The sequence below is a fragment of the Carcharhinus amblyrhynchos genome, chromosome 13 (assembly GCF_965287045.1).
Source record: "Carcharhinus amblyrhynchos chromosome 13, sCarAmb.v2.hapA, whole genome shotgun sequence".
Lineage (NCBI taxonomy): Eukaryota > Metazoa > Chordata > Chondrichthyes > Carcharhiniformes > Carcharhinidae > Carcharhinus > Carcharhinus amblyrhynchos.
In genome coordinates, this window is record NC_137336.1 from 70,058,131 (window position 1) to 70,083,402 (window position 25,272).

A 25,272-nucleotide genomic window follows, 5' to 3' on the forward strand; every position below is an offset into this window, starting at 1 on the left:
GTGATTTAATTTTGGGGATTTGTGGGCTGCTCCAAGATAATGACCAGATAATGCAGTACTTCTGACTGGAATGAGTAAAACTGAGCCCTGCTGTCATTTCGTCCCATCTGACTGCAGCATTGGGAGACTTGACAAGATGGTCTGACATCTGTTTGATAATACAACCCATTCTACACTCCCAGATTCTTTTCACCACTTTAAGCTGTCTGTTTAAACCCCTCTCCCCTAACTTCATCACCTTCACTTCCAACAACAAGTATGAGAAGCTCTGTCACTCTGTCAGCTGTTGCCACTTCCCCTCCTAGTCCCAATGTTAGTTGTTATTGATAATGCTTCTCTCTTTTCCCTCTCCCTTTTTAACTCTGCAGATGTTACCCCTCTCCCAAAAACAGTAACAACTTTTGACTCCTCCATCTTTGCAAGTTACCATCCCAATCCCAACATCCTTTTCCTCTCCTTGAATGTGTTGCAGTTTTACAATCTGTTCCCATCTTCCTGAGAACTCTACATGTGAATCCTTCCAATCATGTTTCTTCCTCAGCCACTATTCTGAAATGGTACTGAGATGAGAATAGATCAATGCTTGATGGCTGGCGCAGACATGATGGACCAAAGGGTTTCTTTCTGTGCTGAAAAACTCTATTAATAAAAGTAAATTGTCCTTCCCTGTCTGGTTGGTAGTCTTTGACATGAGGACCCTTCAATTCTCCTCCAACACTTCTCCCCCATGGGAGAGCTGGATGCCCTCACCTACCCAATTCTTACTCATCTAATGGTTTGCTGGCAATGGCTTCTGTTCCTGTTCCTGCACTCTGGAGTCCTGAAGATCTATTCTTGACCACGTGTATTGCTCATCCAGATTCTGTTGATCAGCAACAGCACCTAAATCATGTTGTGAAATTTCACATGTACCACTGACCACACCTTCGCTGCATGGAGATAGGAACCAGCTCTCCCTCACACCCCCATAGCATTGATATAGCACCCACCTCCACCTCACCACCACTGCATTGATATAGCACCTAGATTTACATCACTCATCACACTGAACTGAGATAGCACCAGTTCTACCTCACCCTACTGAATTGATATAGAACCCAGCTGTACGACAGACAATGACATTGATACAGCACCCATCTCTAGCACACCTCACTGCAATATAGCATCCAGAGCTATGTCAAACACTGCATTTGTATAGAACCCAGCTCTACCTCACCCCTCCTGCATTGATATAGCACCTAGCTCTACCTCATACCCACTGCGTTGATATAGAGCCAGCTCCACATCAGACCACTACGTTGACATAGCACCCACCTCTATGTCAAAACCACTGTATTGCTATAGCACCCAGCTCTACCTTATTTCCAATGCACTGATATAGCATCAATCTCTAGTTCACCCTCATTACATTGATGCTGCAGCCAGCTGTTCCTTACCTCCACTGCATTGCTATAGAACCCAGAATTACTGCATACACACTGCATTAATATAGCACCCAAATTTACCTCACACCCCCCCCCCCACCCCACCCCTACATTGATATCACATCCAGATCTTTGTCAGGAGCATTGCATTGTTAAGAATCCAACTTCACTTCACTTGATTGCATTGATAAAGAATCCAGCTCAAGCTCACCCCCCAGTGCATTTATATAGCACCCAGTTGTGCCTTAAACCCACTGCATTCATATAGCACCAACTACAACATCATGACCAATACATTGCAATACACTATCTGTAACCCTTATGACTTGTTTGGACTTGCAAAATCTTACTAACCGTCCTGGCTGGAGACAATTCGCACCTCTTTAGCCTGTGATTAACCTCTCTCTGCTCACATTGTCTGCACTGAAAAAAATTGATTACCTGTTAAGACTTGCATTCCAAACATTATCTTGTAATTGAGCTTGTGTCTATATATGCCCTGTTTGTTAAACAAATCCTGTACTCACCTGATGAAGGAATGGTGCTCTGAAAGTTTGTGCTGCCAAATAAATCTGTTGGACTTAAACCTGGTGTTGTGAGACCACTTACTGTGCCTACCCCAGTCCAATCCTGGCAACTCCACATCATGGCTAATCAGAAGTTGAGGTGTTGTTCCTTCAGTTTTCATTGGGCTTCACTGGAACATTGCAAAAGGCCAAGGATGGACATGTAGACGTGAGAGCAGGGTGGTGTATTATTATGGTAAGTCATTTCTCCAATGTAGAGTAGACCGCATTGGGAGCAGCGAATACAATAGACTAGATTAGAGGAGGCACACGTGAATCTCTCCTTGTGTACATGGAGAGGTTGGACAAGCTAGGGCATTTTTCTTTGGAGTGTAAGAGACTGAAGGATGTGCTTATAGAAGATCATGAGGATCGTGCAGGAAGGTTTTTTGACTCAGTATGTAGATAGGCCAACTAGAGGTGAGGCTATATTGGATTTGGTGCTGGGAAATGAGCCAGACCAGGTGCTAGACTTGGAAGTTGGTGTGCATTTTGGTGATAGTGACCACAATTCGGTTACGTTCACCTTAGTGATGGAAAGGGATAGGCATGAACCTCGGGCCAGTGGTTTTAGCTGGGGGAAGGGTAATTATGAGGCTATTAGGAGAGAATTGGGAAGTATAGGTTGGACTAGGAGATTACAGGGACTGGGAATGTCCGAAATGTGGAGTTTTTTCAAGGAGCAGCTACTGCGAGTCCGTGATAGGTATGTCCCTGTCAGGCAAGGAGGAATTGGTAGGGCTAGGGAACCGTGGTGCACCAAAAAAGTTGATTCGTTGGTTAAAAGGAAAAAGGAGGCTTATGTTCGGATGAGACGTGAGGGCTTGGGTAGTGCACTAGAAAACTTTAGATTGGCTTGGAGGGAGTTGAAGAGTGAGCTAAGAAGGGCTAAAAGAGGACATGAGAAGACTTTGGCTGATAGGGTTAAGGAGAATCCTAAGGCGTTCTATAGGTATGTCAAGAACAGAAGGTTGGTTAGGGCAAGATTAGGGCCAGTTATAGACAGCAGAGGGAAGTTATGTGTGGAACCGGAGGAGATTGGAGAGGCATTGAACCAATATTTCTCTTCGGTGTTCACGCAGGGGGACATGGATATAGCTGAGGAGGACACTGGGTTGCAGGGGAGTAGAATTGACAGTGTTACAGTTGATAAGGAGGATGTGCTGGATATTCTGGAGGGTCTGAAAATAGATAAGTCCCCTGGTCCGGATGGGATTTACCCCAGGATTCTCTGGGAGGCAAGAGAAGTGATTGCAGAGCCTCTGGCTCTGATCTTCAGGGCGTCTGGTTGGCCTCTGGTATAGTACCGGAAGATTGGAGGTTAGCGAATGTTGTCCCATTGTTTAAGAAGGGGAACAGAGACTTCCCCGGGAATTATAGACCGGTGAGTCTCACTTCTGTTGTGGGCCAGGTTTTAGAAAAAATTATTAGGGATAGGATTTATAGTTATTTGGAGAGTAATGAATTGATTGGAGATAGTCAGCATGGTTTTGTGGCGGGTAGGTCGTGCCTTACTAACCTTATTGAGTTTTTTGAGAAAGTGACCAAAGAGGTGGATGGGGGTAAGGCAGTGGACGTGGTGTATATGGATTTTAGTAAGACGTTTGATAAGGTTCACCATGGTAGGCTTCTGCAGAAAATGCAGATGTATGGGATTGGGGGAGATCTAGGGAATTGGATCAGGAATTGGCTAGCGGATAGGAGACAGAGGGTGGTGGTTGATGGTAAATATTCATCATGGAGTTCGGTTACGAGTGGTGTGCCTCAGGGATCTGTTTTGGGGCCACTGCTGTTTGTAATTTTTATTAATGATCTGGATGAGGGTATAGTTGGGTGGATCAGTAAATTTGCTGATGACACCAAAGTCGGAGGTGTGGTAGATAGTGAGGAAGGGTGTCATAGTTTGCAGGAAGACTTAGACAGGTTGCAGAGCTGGGCCGAGAGGTGGCGGATGGAGTTTAATGCGGAGAAGTGTGAGGTAATTCACTTTGGTAGGAATAACAGATGTGTTGAGTATAGGGCTAACGGGAGGACTTTGAATAGTGTGGATGAGCAGAGGGATCTAGGTGTATGTGTACATAGATCCCTGAAAGTTGGGAATCAAGTAGATAAGGTTGTTAAGAAGGCATACGGTGTCTTGGCGTTTATTGGTAGGGGGATTGAATTTAGGAGTCACAGTGTTATGTTGCAACTGTACACAACTCTGGTGCGGCCGCACTTGGAGTACTGTGTACAGTTCTGGTCCCCACATTACAGGAAGGATGTGGAGGCTTTGGAGAGGGTGCAGAGGAGGTTTACCAGGATGTTGCCTGGTATGGAGGAGAGGTCCTATGAGGAGAGGCTGAGGGATTTGGGGTTGTTTTCGCTGGAAAGAAGGCGGCTAAGAGGGGATCTTATTGAAACATATAAGATGATTAGAGGTTTAGATAGGGTGGATAGTGATAGCCTTTTTCCTCTGATGGAGAAATCTAGCACGAGGGGGCATGGCTTTAAATTAAGGGGGGGTAGTTATAGGACGGATGTCAGGGGTAGGTTCTTTACCCAGAGGGTGGTGAGGGATTGGAATGCCCTGCCTGCTGCAGTTGTAAATGCGCCTAGTTTGGGGGCGTTTAAGAGATCCGTGGATAGGTTTATGGACGAAAAGGGATTGGTTTAGGCTAGTGGGTCATTGTTTTGTAACTGGTCGGCGCAACATCGTGGGCCGAAGGGCCTGTTCTGCGCTGTAATGTTCTATGTTCAATGTTCTATGAGAGGCATGGATGCAGTGAATGCATTCATTCTTTTTCCCAGTGTTGGGGAATCAAAAACTAGAGGGCATAAGTTAAAAGGGGAAAAAAGTAATGGGAACCTGAGGAGCAACTTTTTTTACACAGAGTGAGGTATGTATGTGGAATGAGCTGCTGGAGGAAATGGTTGAGACAGGGACATTGACAATATTTAAAAGCATTTGGACAGATAAATGGCTAGGAAAGGTTTAAAGGGACATGGGCCAAATGCAGGCAAATGGGATTGGCTTAGAAGAGCTTTTTGGTCAGCATGGACCAGTTTGGGCTGAAGGGCCTGTCTCCGTGTCATAGATTCTATGATTCACCTGAAAAGAATGTTTTGGTCTTAGGGTGGAGCCTAATCTTGCCAGTGAAGCCAGCTGCTGAACTCTAGGGGCACCATTGTGCAGGTGCTCCAATCTCCCAGTGCTCTTGCAGAGTTCACCCCTTCCCTCCATGGCCACACAACACCTCCCCCCAGCACCACCATGGAGCTCCCCCCACCATGTTGATGATGACTGCACATGATCCTTGCCAGTGGGGACTTCAACCGGTGAGAAGGTAAGTTCAAGTCAGCCCAGACATTAGAATCAGTGACTCATTCATGACATGTTAATGGTATCATGAATATTGAAACGTTGATTTTGCTGCCAAATCAATACCAATAAGATCACTAGAGGTGAAAAACCAGGCAAGGTTTTGATTTTTTGTCTCTTGCCTGATCTTACCGGCTCGCCTCACTGATTGAACAGCAGGGCAAGCCAGTAGGATTGCTGTTTTTGTCTTTTTGTCTATGACATTGTTAATTCCCCACACCTCCACCAACAGTATAAATCTAGTCCTTTTTCCTATTGTCTTTAGCTGTGATGAAGGACCATCCCGACTTGAAGTGTTAGCTCTATTCTCTCACCACAGATGTGGCATGGTGGCACAGTGGTTAGCACTGCTGCCTCACAGCGCCAGGGGCCCTGGTTCAATTCCACCTCGGATCATTGTCTGTGTGGAGTTTGCACATTCTCCCTGTGTTTGCATGGATTTCTACCGGATGTTCCAGTTTCCTTCCACAGTCCGAAAGATGTGCAGGTTGGGTGAATTGGCCATGGTAAATTGCCCCTTAGTATCAGGAGGATTAGCAGGGGATAGGGTATGGATGGGATTGTTGTCGGTGCAGACTTGCATGGCCTCCTTCTGTACCTTACCATTCTATGATTTTATGCTGTCGGACTTCCTGCGATTTTCCAGCATTTTCTGTTTTTAATTACAGCTTTGACTTTCTGACAGTCTGTGACGCCATCTGCTGGCTACAATGTGGAGATGCCAGCATTGGACTGGGGTAGGCACGGTAAGAAATCTCACAACACCAGGTTAAAGTCTAACAAGTTTTTGGGGCTTTGCCCCTTCTTCAAATGAGTGAGGCGTTCTGATCACAAACAGAGCATATAAAGGCACACACTCAGTTTACAGAGCACTGATTTGAATGCGAGTCTTTACAGCTAATCAAGCCTGAAAAGTACAGACAATGTGAGTGGAGATAGCATTAAAGAGAGGGCATAGGTTAAAGAGATGTGTAGAGATGTGTATTGTTTCCAGACAGGACAGTAAGTGAGATGTTGCAAGCCCAGACAAGTCATGGGGGTTACAAATGGTGTGACATGAACCCAAGATCCCGGTTGAGGCTGTCCTCATGTGTGTGAAACTTGGCTTTCAGTCTCTGTTCAGCAATTCTGCGCTGTCATATGTCGTGAAGGCTGCCTTGGAGAATGTTTACCCGAAGATCAAAGGCCAAATGCCTGTGACTGCTGAAGTGTTCACCAACAGGAAGAGAACAGTCTTGCCTGGTCAAGGAGTCTTCATTCATCTGTTGTTGTAGCATCTGCATGGTCTCCCCAATATACCATGCCTCGGGACATCCTTTCCTACAGAGTGTCAGGTAGACAACGTTGGCCAGTTGCAAGAGTATGTACCCCGTACCTGGTGGATGGTGTTCTCACGTGAGATGATGGCATCCATGTCGATGATCTGGCATGTCTTGCAGAGGTTGCTGTGACAGGGTTGTGTGGTGTTGTGGTCACTGTTCTCCTGAAGGCTGGGTAGTTTGCTGCAGACAATGGTCTGTTTGAGGTTGTGGGGTTGTTTGAAGGCAAGAAGTGGGGGTGTGGGGATGGCCTTGGCGAGATATTCGTCTTCATCAATGACACATTGAAGGCTCTGGAGAAGATGTTGTAGCTTCTCTGCTCTGGGGAAGTACTGGACGACGAAGGGTACTCTGTCCACTGTGTCCCGTGTTTGTCTTCTGAGGAGTCGGTGCGGTTTTTCACTGTGGTGCATCGGAACTGTTGATCGATGAGTCATGCGCCATATCCTGTTCTTATGAGAGCATCTTTCAGTGTCTGGAGGCGTCTGTTGCGATCCTCCTCATCTGAGCAGATCCTGTGTATACGGAAGGTTTGTCCATAGGGGATGGCTTCTTTAACGTGTTTAGGGTGGAAGCTGGAGAAGTGGAGCATTGTGAGGTTATCCGTGGGCTTCTGGTACAGTGAGGCGCTGAGGTGACTATCCTTGGTGGAGATGTGTGTGTCCAAGAATGCAACTGATTCCAGAGAGTAGTCCATGGTGAGTCTGATAGTGGGATGGAACTTGTTGATGTCATCATATAGTTGTTTCAGTGATTGTTCACCATGAGTCCAAAGGAAGAAAATGTCGTCGATGTATCTGGTTTATAGCATCAGTTGAAGGTCCTGTGTGGTGAAGAAGTCTTGTTTGAGCCTGTGCATGAAGATGTTGGCATATTGAGGTGTGAATTTGGTGCTCATGGCTGTCCCATGTGTCTGGATGAAGAACTGATTGTTGAAGGTGAAGACATTGTGGTCCAGGATGAAGCGGATGAGTTGTAAAATTGCACCTGGAAACTGGCAGATGTTGGCTTTGAGTACTGAGGCAGTTGCAGCAATGCCATTGTCTTTTGGGGGATAGTGCTGGTATTGAGTGCCAATATTGTGGAGGTGCCAGCGTTAAACTGGGGTAAACACAGTAAGAAGTCTGACAACACCATGTTTAAGTCCAACCGATTTATTTGATAGTAAGCTCACAAGCTTTCGAGGTTTCCCTCCTCGTCAGGTGAATGAAGAGTTCTGGCCTCAGACAGAGCATATAACAGCACAGATAGTTTACAGATTACTGATTAGAATCTGAATCTTACACCTAACCTGCTATTCAAGTCTTAAAGTGGCCAACAATGTGACTGGAAGGAGCACTGAGCACAGGTTACAGAGATGTGTATTGTCTCCAGATAGTACAGTAAGTGAGGTTTTGCAAACCCAGGCAAGTCACTGGGGTTACAGATAGTGCGACATGAACCCTAGATCCCAGTTGAGACCGTCCTCATGTGGGTGGAACTTGGCTATCAGTCTCTGTTCAGCGACTCTGCGCTGTCGTGTGTCATGAAGGCCGCCTTGGAGAATGCTTACCCGAAGGTCAAAGGCCGAATGCCCGTGACCACTGAAGTGTTTGCCAACAGGAAGGGAACAGTCTTGCCTGGTGATTGTCGAGCGATGTTCATTCATTCGTTGTCGTAGCGTCTGCATGGTCTCCCCAATGTACCATGCTTCGGGACATCCTTTCTTGCAACGTAACAGGTAGACAATGTTGACTCTTGCAACTCGGCCAATATTGTTTACCTAATATGTTGCAAGAAAGGATGTCCCGAAGCATGGTACATTGGGGAGACCATGCAGACGCTACGACAACGGATGAATGAACATCGCTCGACAATCATCACGCAAGACTGTTCCCTTCCTGTTGGCGAACACTTCAGTGGTCACGGGCATTCGGCCTCTGACCTTCGGGTAAGCGTTCTCCAAGGCGGCCTTCACGACATACGACAGCGCAGAGTCGCTGAGCAGAGACTGATAGCCAAGTTCCACACACATGAGGACAGTCTCAACAGGGATCTTGGGTTCATGTCGCACTATCTGTAACCCCCGTGACTTGCCTGGGTTTACAAAACCTCACTCACTGTGCTGTCTGGAGACAATACACATCTCTTTAACCTGTGATCAGTGCTCCTTCCACACACATTGTTGGCCACTTTAAGACTTGAATAGCAGGTTAAGTGTAAAGATTCGCATTCTAATCAGTAATCTGTAAACTGTCTGTGTGCTGTTATATGCTCTGTCTGAGGCCAGAACTCGTCATTCACCTGACGAGGATGGAAACCTCGAAAGCTTGTGAGTTTACTATCAAATAAATCGGTTGGACTTAAACCTGGTGTTGTCAGGCTTCTTATTGAGTGCCAAGACAGCCATTGTGACGAGGAGTGCTCCTGGTACAACTGCTCCATGCGTGCTGAGTTTCTGTAGGAAGTCCATAGTGTCATGACAAAAGCTGGGGGTTCTTTGTACAATGGGTTTCAGGATGCCCTCAATGAAGCTGGAGATGTTCTCACACAGGGTCCCATTGCTCGATATGATGGGATGGCCGGGTGTTTTTGCCTTGTGTATCTTTGGGAGGCAGTAGAGATCTCCAATGTGGGGAGTATGTGGGACGAGAGCACAGAGGGTGCTTTGAAGGTCTGGATCAAAGGTCTTGATCTGAGTGTTGAGTTGATGGGTGTGTTCTTTGGTCAGATTTGCGGGTGATGTCTGTAGTGTTCCTCGTTGTTCAGTTGTCGGTACACTTCTTTGCAGTAATCCGTTCTGTTCAGTATGACGATGGCCCCTCCTTTGTCTTTTGATTTGATGACAATGTTGCTGTTGATCTTGAGCGAAGATGGTGTTGCGTTGTGCTTGGGTGATGCTCGGGGCTGGCTTGTGAGTGCGGTTGGTGAATCTGGTGTTGACGCACCTCCTGATGGCTTGGGCATACATGTCAAGTCAAGGGCAGCAGTCTTCTGGAGGAGTCCAATTGGACTCTTTCCTGCGCTGTGGATCTCTGTCAGCTGTTCCGGTTCTTTGGCTGTCTCATTGTGTTCACTGTTGGCCTTGGGGTTTGTGGAAGAACTCCTGCAGCCTTATTTGCCTGATGAATTCCTCTGTGTCCGCTGCGAGACTGAAGGGGTCCATTTTGGTGGTGGGGCAGAAATTGAGCCCTCGGCTGAGAACTTCGACTTCATCTGTTTGAAGCGTGTAGTCCAACAAGTTGACAATCATAGAACCCTACAGTGCAGAAAGAAGCCCTTTGGCCCATCGAGTCTGCACTGAACACAATCCCACCCAATCCCTCCCATATCCCTACACATTTTACCCACTAATCCCTCTAACCTACGCATCCCTGGACACTAAGGGGCAATTTCTTAGCATGGCCAATCAACCTAACCCCACACGTCTTTGGACTGTGGGAGGAAACCGGAGCACCTGGAGGAAACCCACGCAGGCATGAGGAGAACATGAAACTCCACATAGGCAGCGACCCGAGCCGGGAATCGAACCCAGGACCCTGGAGCTGTGAAGCAGCAGTGCTAACCACTGTGCTACTGTGCCGCCCATGGACAATGGACTTCCCTGTGGTGGTACTGTTTTCTACTGTGGTGCTGGGGGCGGCTTGGATGCTGTTGGTGGGGATGCCGAGTTTCTCAAGTTTCCTGTTCTTGGTGTGCATGTAAATGGTGTAGTTCCTTTGTCTCATTTGCTTGACAAAGTTTTGCAGCTGGTCTGTGTCCTGAGCGCAAGTTGAGAGTGTGAATTCTATCTTGGTTTCCAGGTTGCGGCATTTGCTGCACATCTCACTTAGTGTCCTGCCTGGAGACAATACACATCTTTTTAACCTATGCTTAATGCTATCTCACTCACATTGTCTGCACTTTCGGACTTGATGAGCTGTAAAGATTCGCATTCTAATCAGTATTCTGTAAACTGAGTGTGTGTCTTTATATGCCCTGTTTGTGATCAGAACTCCCCAGAAGAAGGGGCAGAGCCCTGAAAGATAGTGGTGTTTGCTACCAAATAAACCTGTTGGACTTTAACCTGGTGTTGTGAGACTTTTTACATAGCTGATTACGGCAGCCATGCTCGTGTATTGAAGTGCATTATTTCCTGGACCTCTTTATCTATGTGGGAAAATGCATGTGCATTTATATAGTGCTATTCAAAGCCACCGGACATCTCAAAAAGCTTTACAACTAATGAAGCGCTTTTGAAACATAGCCACTGTTGTAATGAAGAAATACACCAGCTAATTTGTGCACAGCAAGCAGAACAATTTATGTTATTTATAAAATCATAGAATTTACAGTGCAGAAGGAGACCATTCGGCCCGTTGAGTCTGCAATTCCACCTAGGCCCTTTCCCCGTAACCCCACATATATCCTTCTAATCCTGTCACTAAGGGGCAACTTTACCATGGCCAATCAACCTAACCTGCACATCTTTGGACCATGGGAGGAAACTGGAGCACCCAGGGAAAATCTACACAGATACGGGGAGAACATGCAGACTCCACACAGACAGTGACCCAAACTGGGAATTGAACCTGGCTCCCTGGTGCTGTGAAGCAGCAGTGCTAACCACTGTGCCACTGTGCTGCCCCTGATTGAGGAATAAATATTGTTCAGGACACCTGGGGGAACTTCTCTGCTGTTCCTTGAAATAATACTGCTGGGTCTATTACCTTCACCCTCGAGGCTGTGCAGATTGAGTCTAATACTTCATCTGAAATGGCACGGGTGGCACAGTGGTTAACGCTGCTGCCTGTCTGCACCAGGGACCTGAGTTTGATCCCTGGCTTGGACGACTGTCTGTGTGGAGTGCACACATTCTCACCGTGTCAGTGTGGATTTCCTTTGGGTGCTCCAGTTTCCTCCTACAGTCTGAAAGACAAGCTGGTTAGTTGAGCTAAATTCTCTCAATATACCTGAACTGGAACAGGAGTCCGGCAACTAGGGGATTTTCACAGTAACTTTATTTCAGTGTTAGCAATACTTGTGTAAGCCTACTTGTGATGAATAAATAAACTTTGCACTTTAAACCCTACTGCAATAGTGCAACTGGGTGCCAGCACTTACTAGGAGTTTCACAGCACAGAAAGAAGTCCTTTGATCCATCCTGTCTGTGCCACTATGTGCTGCGTGCTGTGAAACTTTATGCTGGAACCTTGAGATTCAGAAAGAAAGGTTTTACAAACTCACCCATGGCTGTAATGATCATTCACTCACTCATCACTGAGTCTGAACCCTTCTATATTCAGCAAGGGACTCAATTTCTCCCTCTTCTCTCCTCACCTTGATGAAATTTGGACTCAGCGTGATGCTGAACTCATCGCCTCCATCTCCATGCTCACTTCTTTGGGCAGGAGTTTACCCCCTTTCACCTGCCTGCAGCTTTGGCCTACTACCTGCTCTTGATCATCACTGGGGACTGTCGCCACAACATCAACTGTCTTAATTTCTCTGCCCCTCTTACCCACTCTAATGTTTCACCATCTGAACCTGTTGCATTCCATTCTCTTAGGTCCAACCCTGATCTTGTGATTAAATTTGTTGACAAGGGTGGTGCCAATGTTGTCTGGCAGAGGCTGAGTGCCAACTTTCAGACATTTCCTCCTACTTCCCTCTGGACCATGACCCCACTACCACCAAACATCAAACAATTGTTCCCAAGACTATCACTGATCTTATCACCTTTGGAGATCTTCCCTTCACAGCCTCAAATCTCAGCCCCCCAGCCCTGCACAGCCAGCTTTTACCTCCTTCCCAAAATTCACAAACAGGACTGTCCAGGTAGACCCATCATATCAGTCTGTTCCTGCCAGACAGAACTCATTTCTTCTTATCTTGACTCCATCCTCTCTCCCCTTGTCTCCTCTCTTTCCACCCACGTTTGTGATTCCTCTCATGTCCTAAGTCATAGCACCAATCTCCAATTTCCTGGCTCCAACTGCCTCCTCCACACCATGCATTTTCAATCCCCCGACAATTCCATCCCCCAGGACAGTCTGAGAGCTCGTCACTTCTTTCTTCAACAGAAGTCTGAACAATCCCCATCCATGGCCACTGTCATCCATCTGGCTGAACTTGGTTTCTCTCTCAAAAAATTCTCCTTTAACTTGTTTCATTTCTCCCAAATAAAAGGTGTGGCACCTGCATGGGTTCACGTTTTGTCTGCTTTTTATGGGATATGTGGACCACTACTTGTTCCAATCCTACTCATCCCATTTTCCCAGTCTCTCTGCCCCTGTCACATCTGTTCTACTGATGTCACCTTCAAAAATAGGCCCTCAACCATCTCACTTACTGTCCTGTCTGGAGACAATACGCATCTCTTTAACCTATGCTAATGCTATCTCCACTCACATTGTCTGCATCTTTAAGACTTGAATAGCAGGTTAGCTGCAAAGACTTGCATTCTAATCAGTATTCTGTAAACTGTGTGTGTCTTTATATGCCTTTCTCTGATCAGAAACTTCCACATACCTGACGAAGGAACACCGTTTCCGAAAGCTTGTGGGATTACTATCAAATAAACTGATTGGACTTAAACCTGGTGTTGTGAGACTTCTTGCTGTAATTGCATTAACACATCCCTGCTCCTGTATGCAAAACCTCTTACCATAAAGGCCAACGTACCATTTGCCTTCTTTACCACTTGCTCTTACCTTCTATTACCTTCAGTGACTGGGGCACAAGGACATCCAGGTCCCGCTGTATACTCCCCTCTCCCAATTTACAGCCATTCAGGTAGTAATCTGCTTTCTTATTTTTGCTTCCAAAGTGAATAATCTCACATTTATTGTAGTCACTCAACCTGTCCAGATCATTCTGAAGGATTTCTGCACCCTCGTCACAGTTCACCTCCCACCCAACTTGGTATCATCTGCAAATTTTGATGCATTACATTTTGTTCCCTCATCAAAATCATTAATATATGTTGTGAATAGCTGGGGTCGCAGCACTGATCCCTGTGGCACCCCACTTGTTACTGCCTGCCAACTTGAAAAGCACCTATTTTTTCCTCTCTGCCAGCCCGTTTTGTATCCCTCAGTACACTTCCCCAATCCTATGTGCTTTGATCTTGCACGATAATCTCTCATACGGGACTTTGTCAAATGCTTTCTGAAAGTCCAAATATACCACATCGACTGGCTCCCCGTTGTCAACTCTACTATTTATATCTTCAAAGAATTCCAACAGATTTGTCAAGCATGATTTCCCCTTCATAAATCTATGGTGATTCTTTCTGATCCTGCTACTGTTTTCTAAATACTCTTTATAGTCCTTGATATTGGATTTGAGAATTTTCTCCACTACTGATGTTAAGCTTATTGGTCTATAATTCCCTGTTTTCTCTCTCGCTCCCTTTTTGAATATTGGAATGACATTAACTACCCTCCAATCTGCAGGGACTGTTCCAGAGTCTATAGAATCCTGGAAGATGACCACCAACGCATCTACTATTTCTAGAGCCACTTCCTTAAGTACTCTGAGATGTAGATTATCAGGACCTGGGGATTTATCCACCTTCAATGCTATCAATTTTCCCAGCACCATTTCTCTACTAATATTGCTCTCCCTCAGTTCTTCCCTCTCATTAAATCTTGCATTCTCCAACATTTCTGGCATCTGATTTGGGTCCTCTTTTGTGAAGACAAAACCAAAGTGTGTATTCAGTTGCTCGGCCATTTCTTTGTCCCCTGTTTTACATGCCCCCATTTCTGTCTGTGGGACCTACATTTGTCTTCACCAACCCTTTTCTCTTCATGTATCTATAGAAAGTTTTAGTGTCACCCTTTATGTTCCCTGCAAGCTAACTTTCATGCTGTATTTTCTCCTTCTTAATCAATCCCTTCGTCTTTCTTTGCTGAATTCTAAACTGTTACCAATCCTCAGACCTATTATTTTTCTCGGCCAATCTGTATGCTTCTTCCTTGGGTTGGACACTCGCTCTAATTTCCTTTGTAAGCCATGGATTGGCCCTCTTACCCATTTTGCTTTTGTGCCAGACAGGAATAAACAGTTGCTGCAGTTTCCCCCGTGTTCCTTGAATGTTTACCATTGCCGATCCACTGCTATCCTTTTAAGTAACTCTCCCCAATCTATAAAGACCAACTCTAAGTTTCAGCACCCTAGTCTCTGAATCAACTACTTCACTCTCCATCTTGATAAAAAATTCTATCACGTTGATTTCTCCACATTTGGTCAAGAAAACTATCCTGTATACACTCTAAGAAATCCCCCTCTATGGCATTATGACTAATTTGATTTGCCCAATCTATGTGCAGATTAAAATCACCCATGATCACCGATATTCTCTTATCTCATGCATCACTAATTTTGTGTTTAATGCCATTCCGATCATCACCACTGCGGTTGGGGGGTGCATATATGACACTCACAAATGTTTTTTGTCCTTTAGTATTTCTCTGTGCTTCCACTGTGCTTCCTAAAATCAATGACTAACTTTTTTATTTTACTGATATTGGGGGAGAAATTATTGTCACTGCACCATTTCACCAGATTCTCTACCACTTTCCTGTACTCCATCTCGTCATTGTTTGAGATTTGACCTACAGTGGTGTCATCAGCAAATTTGAAAATCGAGCTAGAGGGGAATTTGGCCACACAGTCATAGGTGCATATGGAGTATAGTAAGGGGCTGAGGACACAGCCTTGCTGGGCTTTCTGCAGTTGTGTGCATGACTATAATAGTTAAGTTCTCATAAATGTCCCTAAACTCTTCATTTGCAAATTCACCTCCATTATTTGCTATGAATTTTGCTGGTGACCCAAAGCCTGCTTAGACCTACTTTTCCATGACTTTATCCACTATTGTCCATCTGCCCTTGTTGTTTATTTTGGCACATATGCAGAACCTGTTGCCTTATCTACAAAATGTAACAAATAAATATTCAGATCATTGTCCCACACCTCATGTCCATGTTAGCATTTCAGTAAATTCCTAGGCTAATAGAACACTTGCAACCAGGCACGGTGGTGCCTGATAGTTAATATATTTATCACACTGAGTTGTGATCTACTGTACATAGGATTCATATTTGTTACCCACAGTGTCACAATTGTTATCCATAACGCTGCAATCCTTGAACAGTAGCTTTAATATGAACTGCTTATGCAATTTCCAGATGATTCCCTTCCTGTTTGCCAGATTCTTACCTCCCAAGTTCAATAAAACAAGCTTTTTGACAGGAAACTCCCAGTTTACAATAATGTCCGGATCCAGTGAACTGCAAGTTCCTCACTTTGCCAAAGATAAATTCTTTGTCATTCTCCATGGCCAAATACATCTTTCTATTTTTCATTGAGAATGTATTCAGCAATAATGAACCACATCAATGCAATGAAATGACCCATTCCTGCAATTTCACATTGGAGGTTCACTCTCTTTAATATCCCTAGATTGAAAGCAGGTAGTGCTTTCGAATTCCTCTGTTCTCTTTTTATTTGCTTTGTCAAAGGTTTCCAAATAACAGTATAGCCAATCATCCCCACACACTGTTGAGGTGCAGCCACTGCCTAGTGCAGCACAATTGAATGCATTAGCAACCAAGATACTCTTGGGCTACTTAAGATTTCTTCACCAATATGATTCTTCCTTGCTGTTCATCCAGAGGATCATCATCATACGAACTATCTCTTTCATGAGTTGCTTTAAATACTTGATTCCAAATTTTAGGGCAAGTCCTGACAATTCCTGGAACACCTCGATAACAAAGACACCTATGTCAGAGTCCTATTTATCAACTACAGCTCAGCCTCCTACAAATCACATCTCCAAACTCCGTGGCCTGGGGCTCGGCTCCTTCCTTTGCTACTCGATCCTGAACTTCCTAACCTTCATAAGCAACAACACCTCCTCCACGATCATCCTCAACAAGGCTGTGTCCTCAGCCACAGGTGTATAAAGAGTATTAAGGGAGTGTGTGGCCAAATTTCCCTCCAACCGATTTTCAAGCTGCTGATAATGCCACCGTAGTGGGTTGGATCTCAATCAATGACAAGAAAGAGTACAGGAAAGAGATACAGAATCTGGCGAACTGGTGTGATGGTAATACTTTCTCCCTCAATGAAGCAGATTGTCATCAACTTCAGGAAGTGTAAAGGAGAACATGTCCCTGTCTACATTAACAGGGACGAAATAGAAAGAGTAGAGAACTTAGGTGTCCACATCACCAACAACCTGTCTTGGTCCCCCATGTCGACACTATAGTTAAGAAAGGCCACCAAACGCCTCTACTTTCTTGGAAGACTAAGGAAATTTGGTATGTCCACTGTGACTCTCACCAACTTTTACAGATGCACCATAGAAAGCATTCTTTCTGGTTGTATCACAGCTTGGTATTGTTATAAAGTTATATATATATGTGTGTATATTATGGTTAAAAATGTGGAGTTCGACAAGTGCAAATATTGAAAAGAAATGTTAAGAAAACCAAAAGAAATCACCTAGCATTTTCTCTTTAGAAAGCATGTATCTTTGTGCTTGGGATTTTAATCTGCAGAAAGCAGTCTGTGGAAGCCAACTTGGCAACATTTGTATCCAAAGTAGCAACCAGAGTTCACAGGACCAATGGAATCCAAATATGAGGTTTGTTAACAGCTCCAAGCCACTAAAATCACAGGAATACTGAGGCAATTCCAGGCATTTAAACCCCGACAAAGGGAGATGACAGTCAGAGTAACCTGACCACCTCTTTACACAGGAGGGAGAGGCTAGGCTTATATATAAAATCCTGCAGTTTAATGTATGTCTTCATCAAACTTACCATCCATATTAAAAAATAGATAAATTTGCCTGGTTGCTTATATATCCTTTTGAGGATGACTGGTATTTATAAGCTTTTGTTTCATTTGTGAGTCTTGTGTTATTAGAACAGCATTCTATTGGGGAGTTTATTCAGTTTGTTAATTGCCTTAATAAGGTGGTCACCAATTTTAAAATAAAGACCTGTTAATTGTTCATGACAGAGGGTGCTAGATCCTGCTTTAATTTATCAAAACCAGTAGCTTCCTACTATCTCACATACACACTTACTTAAGATTACAAGGTGAGGCATATCCTTTGGAGGGGTTTCCAAAATTGCGCAGAGGGAAACATCACCTCAGCGTCATAACAGAGGTTCATGAACGGAGCCCAGTCCATCATTCAAAACAGCCTTCCAATCATTGACATTATCTACACTTCCCGCTGTCTTGGAAAAGCTGGCAGCATAACTAAGGAGCCCATGCACCTCAGATATACATATTCCGCCTTCTTCCATTGGGAAAAAGGTACAAAAGTCGGAGGTCACGTACCAACTGACTCAGAACAGCTTTTTCCCTGCTGCCATCAGACTTTTGAATGGATCTACCTCACATTAAACTGATCTTCCTCCACATCCTAGCTATGACTGTAACATTACATTCTGCACTTTCACATTTCCTTATCCAATGAACAGTATGCCTTTTCTGTACAGTGGGCAAGAAACAATACTTTTCACTGGGTACCATACATGTGATAATAAATCTAATCAAATACATTGTGATATTTAAATTCATACTGGAAACACCTGGTAATGATTCCCTGCATATTTCTTGGGTTCATTCGCTCACAAAGGTTGCTCAAAAGGCTTGTTTCTGCAAGTCTTCCCTGCTTTTTAGAGCAGTGATCATTTATTCTCTAAAAAGAGAATCCTCAGAATGAAATTGAACACCCTATCAAAACTACAAATCTATCCATGGGTGAAACTTGTGCACAATCTGAACACAAGCACAGATTCCAGAATTTCTAGATCATATTTCTTTAGTCTTTCATAAAGTCTCCTAAAATCTGTGACACATCAGCTGTTTTCTCTATTTACAGATGCTGCCAGACCTAAAGAGGTTTTCCTGCATTATCTCTTTTGGTTTCTTCCATGAGTTGACCATCCATCTTCTTAAATTGATCAAATAGTGATAATGCCTCCTAGACCTCCAACAAGCCATCCTTTTTTGCAAATTTAGTCCATAATCTGTAGTAGAATTGGCAATCTCTCCAGTTTATATAACCATTAAATTCAGCTCTGAAAATACCTTATTTCTAACCTTCCTTCTTACTGATAAAGACAAAGCCAAAGTCTTTTGGCTGGAACAGTGACCTGAATCCATACTTCCATCTGATTGTTCGTATGGTTCCACTTCCAGGGAGGCAATAGCTTCTTGGAATTATTGCTAGATTATTAATCCAGAAATTCAGCTAATGTTCTGGGGACCAGGGTTCAAATCCTGCCATGGCAGATGGTGGAATTTGAATTCAATAAAAATATCTGGAATTAAGAACCTACTGATGACCATGAAAACATTGTTAATAGTTGGAAAAATCTATCTGGTACAGTATTGTCCTTTAAGGAAGCAATTCTCCTGGACTGGCCTACATGTGACTCCAGAGCCATAGCATGTGGTTGACTCTCAACTGCTCTTGGGCAACATGGGATGTGCAATAAATGTTGGTCAGCTAGCGACGTCCATGTCCCATGAATGAATAAAAAAAGATTGGTGGGTAATTATCATTTCTGATCCTGCAGCGTCACTCAGACATCAAACCTTAAAAGCTGTTTGGAGCTTTATTTTAGTCAGAAACAGGAAGTGCTTTCTGTTTCAGCTTTGAAAAAGGATCATTTGGACTTGAAATAAAATTCAAGAGTAAGGAGCTTGTTTCTGTCCTACAGGTGCTGCCAGACCTGCTGAGATTTTCCAGCATTTTCTCTTTTGTTCTCTGTTTGCCTAATCTTCCCACCTGACATGATTGGGGGCCAATCCTCTGCCACCATGTTGATAACAGGTGAATATCCATTTCCTGAATTAAGCAGCAAAAGACAAACAAAGAACAAAGACAATTACAGCAAGGAACAGCTCTTCTGTCCTCCAAGCCTGCACCGACCAAAAAATCCACCACCTGCCACAGTGGGATTTGAACTGGGGTCCCAGAACATTAGTTGAGCTCCTGGATTAATAGCGTAGCAGAAATACTATTAGGCCATCATCCACCCAAGGCATTCTGTGATTTCTCTCAGGCAGTGATAGCTCCAACTTGCTGTAGTACTGATGTTAGCTCCTCTTTCCTCTTCTCAGTGTTCTACAGTTAAACCACTTCTTTGTCTTTGATTTTATCCACCCTATGGAGTGGATTTTTTGCTAGTACATATCAATTTCCTCCTCTCTGCTTTATAGCTCCATTGTTCTTTCGAGTCACATATGTAAAATACTTGCTTTCCACAAATAGACTTACTCGCATCTCATCATTTCACCAGCTGTCTGCCTCTAATCAACTCTCTACTTTTACTTTTTTTAATCTTTCCCAAATTCTAAACACCTACCAGACAGCCAGACCACACATAAGATTATAAACTCTTGTTATGTGCATGATCCCTTTTACCTTGTGAATTGGGAGCCAGTGATCAACAGAGAGGTCAGGGGGATAGTACTGGCTGTGATCTACACTGAGCCCATGTGATGTGGTTCACAGAGTTCAGTTTCAATGTATATCCATCAGCAGATTGAAGAGCAAGGTCAGGTGCACATCTTCCAGCTGATATCCATTGACTGGGGGTGACAGAAGGTGATCCCAGTTGAAGTAGGGAAAGGGTTAATGAATTTTATACCTAGAATATGTCACAAACATATTGATCAGTCATCATCACGACTGATCTTCTCAAGCTTATACTGCTCCTGGCAGTAATAAGTTATTTGTTCATGCCTTACATGCTTTAACTCTCATTTTTATAAAAACAGATAATTTAATGTGGCTGTTATTTTGTAGACTTTGCAAATCTTACCTATTTGTGTTAGTTGGACATTGTTACACAGATGGTAGTTTACAATACCGACTTCTGACAGCTGCTGATGGCTTTTAACAGGAACAGTCCGGCTGGGACAGCCGCAATCACACAACTAACTTCAAAGACAGGGATGCCGGTACTGCTGCAGAAGGGTTTCGAATCGTGAAAGGATTAAGCCTGTAACTTGACAGCAACTGCCAGCTGGACTGTGAATCGTGACTAAATCTGGGGCTGTATCACAACCAAGGAAGGAAGACCCGGAGCTCTGGCCGGAATGGGAAATTCGTGTCGTGATTGACACAAAGACTCATGATGTATAAATGCCCACTTGTTTTGGGTTCTATGAGAAGTCTGGTAGCCCATTGTAAGGAATCAGTTCTCCCAAAGCTCTGGAGTAAATGCCATAGTTTTGAAATAAAAACCACTATATTTTGACTCACTAACAGTCTCAGAGGCATTATTTTACCTACAACACCAGTGATTAGGGAAGGGGTGGAAGATACCACTGGAGCAAGGGTTGACCAGAGCAAAGTTGACCGAAGCAAGGAGTGATTGAATTGCTGATTGGCTGGGGAGCTCAGGCCCTGAAGTCAGGGGACAACTGGAGGTCAGAAAATTCGTAACCCCGTGAGATGGGGTTTGGGAGGATTGGGGTCTGCTCAGTGAGAAGGAGAGTCAGTGAGAGAGGGAGAGATGTGAGAGAGGGAGGGATAGTGAGAGAGGGAGATGGAGAGATAGTGGGAGACAAAGAATTCTTGTGGGAGCAAGGTGAAGAGGGAGAGGGAGAGATGGGGGGAGAGGTAGTCAGAAGCAAAGGAGAGATATTAGTGGGGAAGTGGTGGGTAGGTTGGGGGAGGGGAAGATGGTATTGGAGCAGGAACATGTAAGGGATGACCAGGGGCAATATACTTTTCCTTGATGGTTTAGGAAGGGAAGAAAAACCTTTGGCCACTTTTGCAGCAGTGATTCCTCCATTTGTTAAGGTATTGCATTGGTAAGGTGAGAGATCCAGACCAAACTTATGGAAAATATGCAGTAATTTACTTCAAAATGTAAATTTAGTGAGATGTCGAAAAGACATTTTTTGACTGAGACCATGATTATCTATATTATACAAAGGTTATCAGAATGGTGTGTGCCTGTGAGGGAATGTTACTGTTTACTTTTGGCCATATGGCAAATAACTACAAACACTGAACTATCTGAAGAATTTTTTTTTCACATTATCTCCAAGAAAGATTCCAAGAGTTTATTCATTTAATGATACGGATACCAGCAATGAATGACATCACAGAAACCATTTGGCTTCATGTTTGTTTAATGAAAAAACACTGTTGTTGGATCTGATGCCAGTCTCAACTCATTAGTTTACAGGATGTCTGTAAAACTAAAGCTATTACTCACAGTTACATTTGCCACTTTGCTCCATTCTGGTTTGAGACAGTGGATTTATAAAAAGTGCCCAACTGACAAATATAGGCCCCAAAAATGGAAAGTGAAATATTTTAACTATCAAGCCTCCAATAATTCAAGGCATCTTGAAGAGTAAGAAATAGAATTTGTAGAAGAGTGGAGCAGGTGGGTTTTGGACCAAAGAAAGGCAGAGGTATACAAAGGAATGAGTAGTCATCAGAGAGAGACAGAGACAGACAGAGCGAGGGAATGAGAGTGAGAGAGATAGAGAGATAGATACATCATGAGAAAGAATGAGAATGAGAAAGAGAGAGAGAGAGAGAAAATGAGAAAGAAACAAGACAAGGAATGATAAAGAAAGGGAGAAAGAAATTGAGAATGAGAGCGGGGGTGGGAGGAGAGAGCGGAGAGTGGGAGGAGAGAGCGGAGGGGGGAGGAGAGAGCGGGGGGGAAGAGAGAGTGGGGGGGAGGAGAGAGCAGGGGGGAGGAGAGTGCGGGGGGGGGAGGAGAGAGTGGAGGAATGAGAGAGTGGAGGGAAGAAGGGAAGAGAGAGAGAGAGAAGAGAGAGAAAGAGGAGAGAGTGAAGGAGAGAGAGGAGAGAGGGAAAGAGAGAGAGGAGATGGGGAGGGGGGGAAGGAGAGAAGGCGGGAGAGAGAAGAAAGAAAGAAAGGAGAATGAGACAGCAAGAAATGAGAATGCAGAGAGAGAATGTGGAACAAAGAATGAGAAAGTAAAACAGAGAATTAGAAAGAAAGAAATAAAAAGGAACAATGAGAGGAGAAAGAGAAAAGAAACCAGGGGAAAATAAATAATGAAAGGGAATGAGAGAAACAGAAGATAGTGAAAAGGGGAAATAAAAGAGATATATAGATGACAGGATTAGCTGAAGGGAATAAAGAACAAGAGAAAGAGAAATTAGGGAAAATAAGGTGAAGAAGAAGCAATAAAAACAGAAGAAAACTAAAGTGAGAGGAATGGAATGAGGTGAGGAAGAGTTCTGTCTTTGTGCTTCCAGTTTGAACTGTAATTAGACTTTAACAGATGAGTTGTGGAAGAGATCTCTGATCCCCATTAACACACTGTGACAGTGCAACATGCTTTACAAATTCAAAAAATGACTCTTTACAGTTTTTTAGCAAGTTTACAGTCTTTTTGTTGTAGAAAATTGTTGCGATGGAATCTCTTCAGGGCTACATGCCATCCGGACAGGGAGCGTGCACAAATGGAAGGGGAGGTCCAAGCATTACTCATTCAAAGGGTCCCAATAAAATCTCTCAGTCTGGGAGTTCCATTCCTCAGTCTGAACAGCTACATCACATTTTCAAAGAGCTGCAAAGATCTCATGATATTTTCATCCTAAATCGAGGGAGAGACAGAGTTGCAGATGAATAATGTTTAAACAACAAACAGATTGCCACAAACAGCAGGAAAGGTCAGCCTCAAAAACAGCCAGTAATCAGTGAGGTGTCCTTAATCTGAGGCCTACACAGCTGAGGGAAACCAAGGCTTCATTCAAGGCTCTTCTCACAGATCTCCCTGATGTGGTCATTTGACAACACTGCTGTCCCAATTATCATTCCGATCAGAATTCCTCCCCAAGCCCCTTCTCCGCCCCATCTACCCCCCCATTGTCCCTCCACCCCATTCCCCCTCTTTCTTCATTCTGACTCTCACCCCATTCCCCCTCCTCCCTCGTTCCCCCCCTTTCCATTCTCCCCTATTCCACCATTCTCCCTCCTCCACTCTCCTTGCAGTAAAGGCTGACATACAATTTTCTTTCCTGATTGCTTGCTAACTCTGTGTTTTTGGACCAGCCATGTCTCTTTGAACATCAGAAGTTTCTTACTTTTTGAAAAAGATTCTGTTTTTCTCTTCTCATGACCAAAGCGAATAACTTCATGCTTTATGCTCCATCTGCCATCTTGTTGCCCACTTGCTTTAACCGATTTGCAGCCTCTCTGTGTGCTCCTACCAGCGTACCCTCCCATCTAGCAATGGCATCATCAGTAATTTAGATACAATTCTTTGTCCTTTCATCTGAGTCATTAATGTAGATTGTAAATAGCTGATAATCCATCCTTGCAACACTTCATTATTCACTGCCTGCCAACTTGGGAGTTTATCCACATACACTGTTTTCTATCCATTAACCAATCCTCTGTCCATGCTAATTATTATCCCCAACTCCATGAGTCCTCATCTTGCCTATTAAGTTTTTGTGTGTTAACTTATTGAATGCCTTTTTGGAAATCCAGTTATTTTACATCTACTGGTTCTCCTTTATCAAATCCTACTAAGTACATCTTCAAAAATTCTAATGAGTTGTTAAACTGGATTTTCCTTTAGCAAAACAATGTTGACTGTTCTAATCAAAGAACAAAGAACAAAGAAAATTACAACACAGGAACAGGCCCTTCAGCCCTCCAAGCCTGCACCGATCATGCCGAAACCCCCTACCTTCTGGGAACCATATCCCTCTATTCCCATCCTATCCATGTACTTGTCAAGATGCTCCTTAAAAGTCACTACTGTATCCGCTTCCACTACCTCCCCCGGCAATGAATTCCAGGCACCCGCCACTCTCTGTGTGAAAAATCTGCCTTTAAACCTTACCCCTCGCATCTTAAACTTATGCCCCTTAGCAATTGACTCTTCCACTCTGGGAAAAAGCTTCTGACTATCCACTCTGTCCATGCCTCTCAAAATCTTGTAGACTTCTATCAGGTCTCCCCTCAACTCCGTCGCTCCAGTGAGAACAAACCAAGTTTCACCTGATAGCTAATGCCCTCCATACCAGGCAACAACCTGGTAAATCTTTTTTGTACCCTCTCCAAAGCCTCCACATCCTTAAGGTAGTGTGGTGACTACCACACTATTGAAGACTATATTCTAAGTGTGGCTTAACTAAGGTTCTATAATGCTGCAACATGACTTGCCAATTTTTAAACTCATTACCCCAGCCAATGAAGGCAAGCATGCCTTCTTGACTACCTTCTCCACCTGCATTGCCATGTTCAGTGATCTGTGTACCTGTACACCCAGATTCCTTTTCCTATCAATACTCTTAAGGGTTCTGCCATTTACTGTATATTTCCTATCTGTATTAGACCTTCCAAAATGCATTACCTCACATTTGCCTGGATTAAACTCCATCTGTTGCTCTCCACCCAAGTCTCCAACTGATCTATATCCTGCTGTATCCTCTGATGGTCCTCATCACTATCCACAAATCCACCAATCTTTGTGTCATCCGCAAACTTACTAATCAATCCAGTTACATTTTCCTCCAAATCATTTATATATGTTATAAACAGCAAAGGTCCCAGCACTAATCCCTGAGGACACCACTTGTCACAGCTCTCC

General features: G+C 44.0%; 1 protein-coding gene across 1 annotated transcript in view; it reads right to left on the bottom strand.

Annotated features, from left to right (window-relative positions):
* Positions 1 to 22,478: 22,478 nt before the first annotated feature.
* The window catches only part of LOC145351569 (A-type potassium channel modulatory protein KCNIP1), a 374,530-nt gene continuing 371,736 nt past the window's right edge, over positions 22,479 to 25,272 (bottom strand). The window contains exon 8 of the mRNA XM_080201162.1: positions 22,479 to 23,265. Within this exon, the coding sequence (XP_080057288.1) occupies positions 23,218 to 23,265 (48 nt within the window). The 3' untranslated portion in view covers positions 22,479 to 23,217. The remainder of the gene's footprint in view (positions 23,266 to 25,272) is intronic.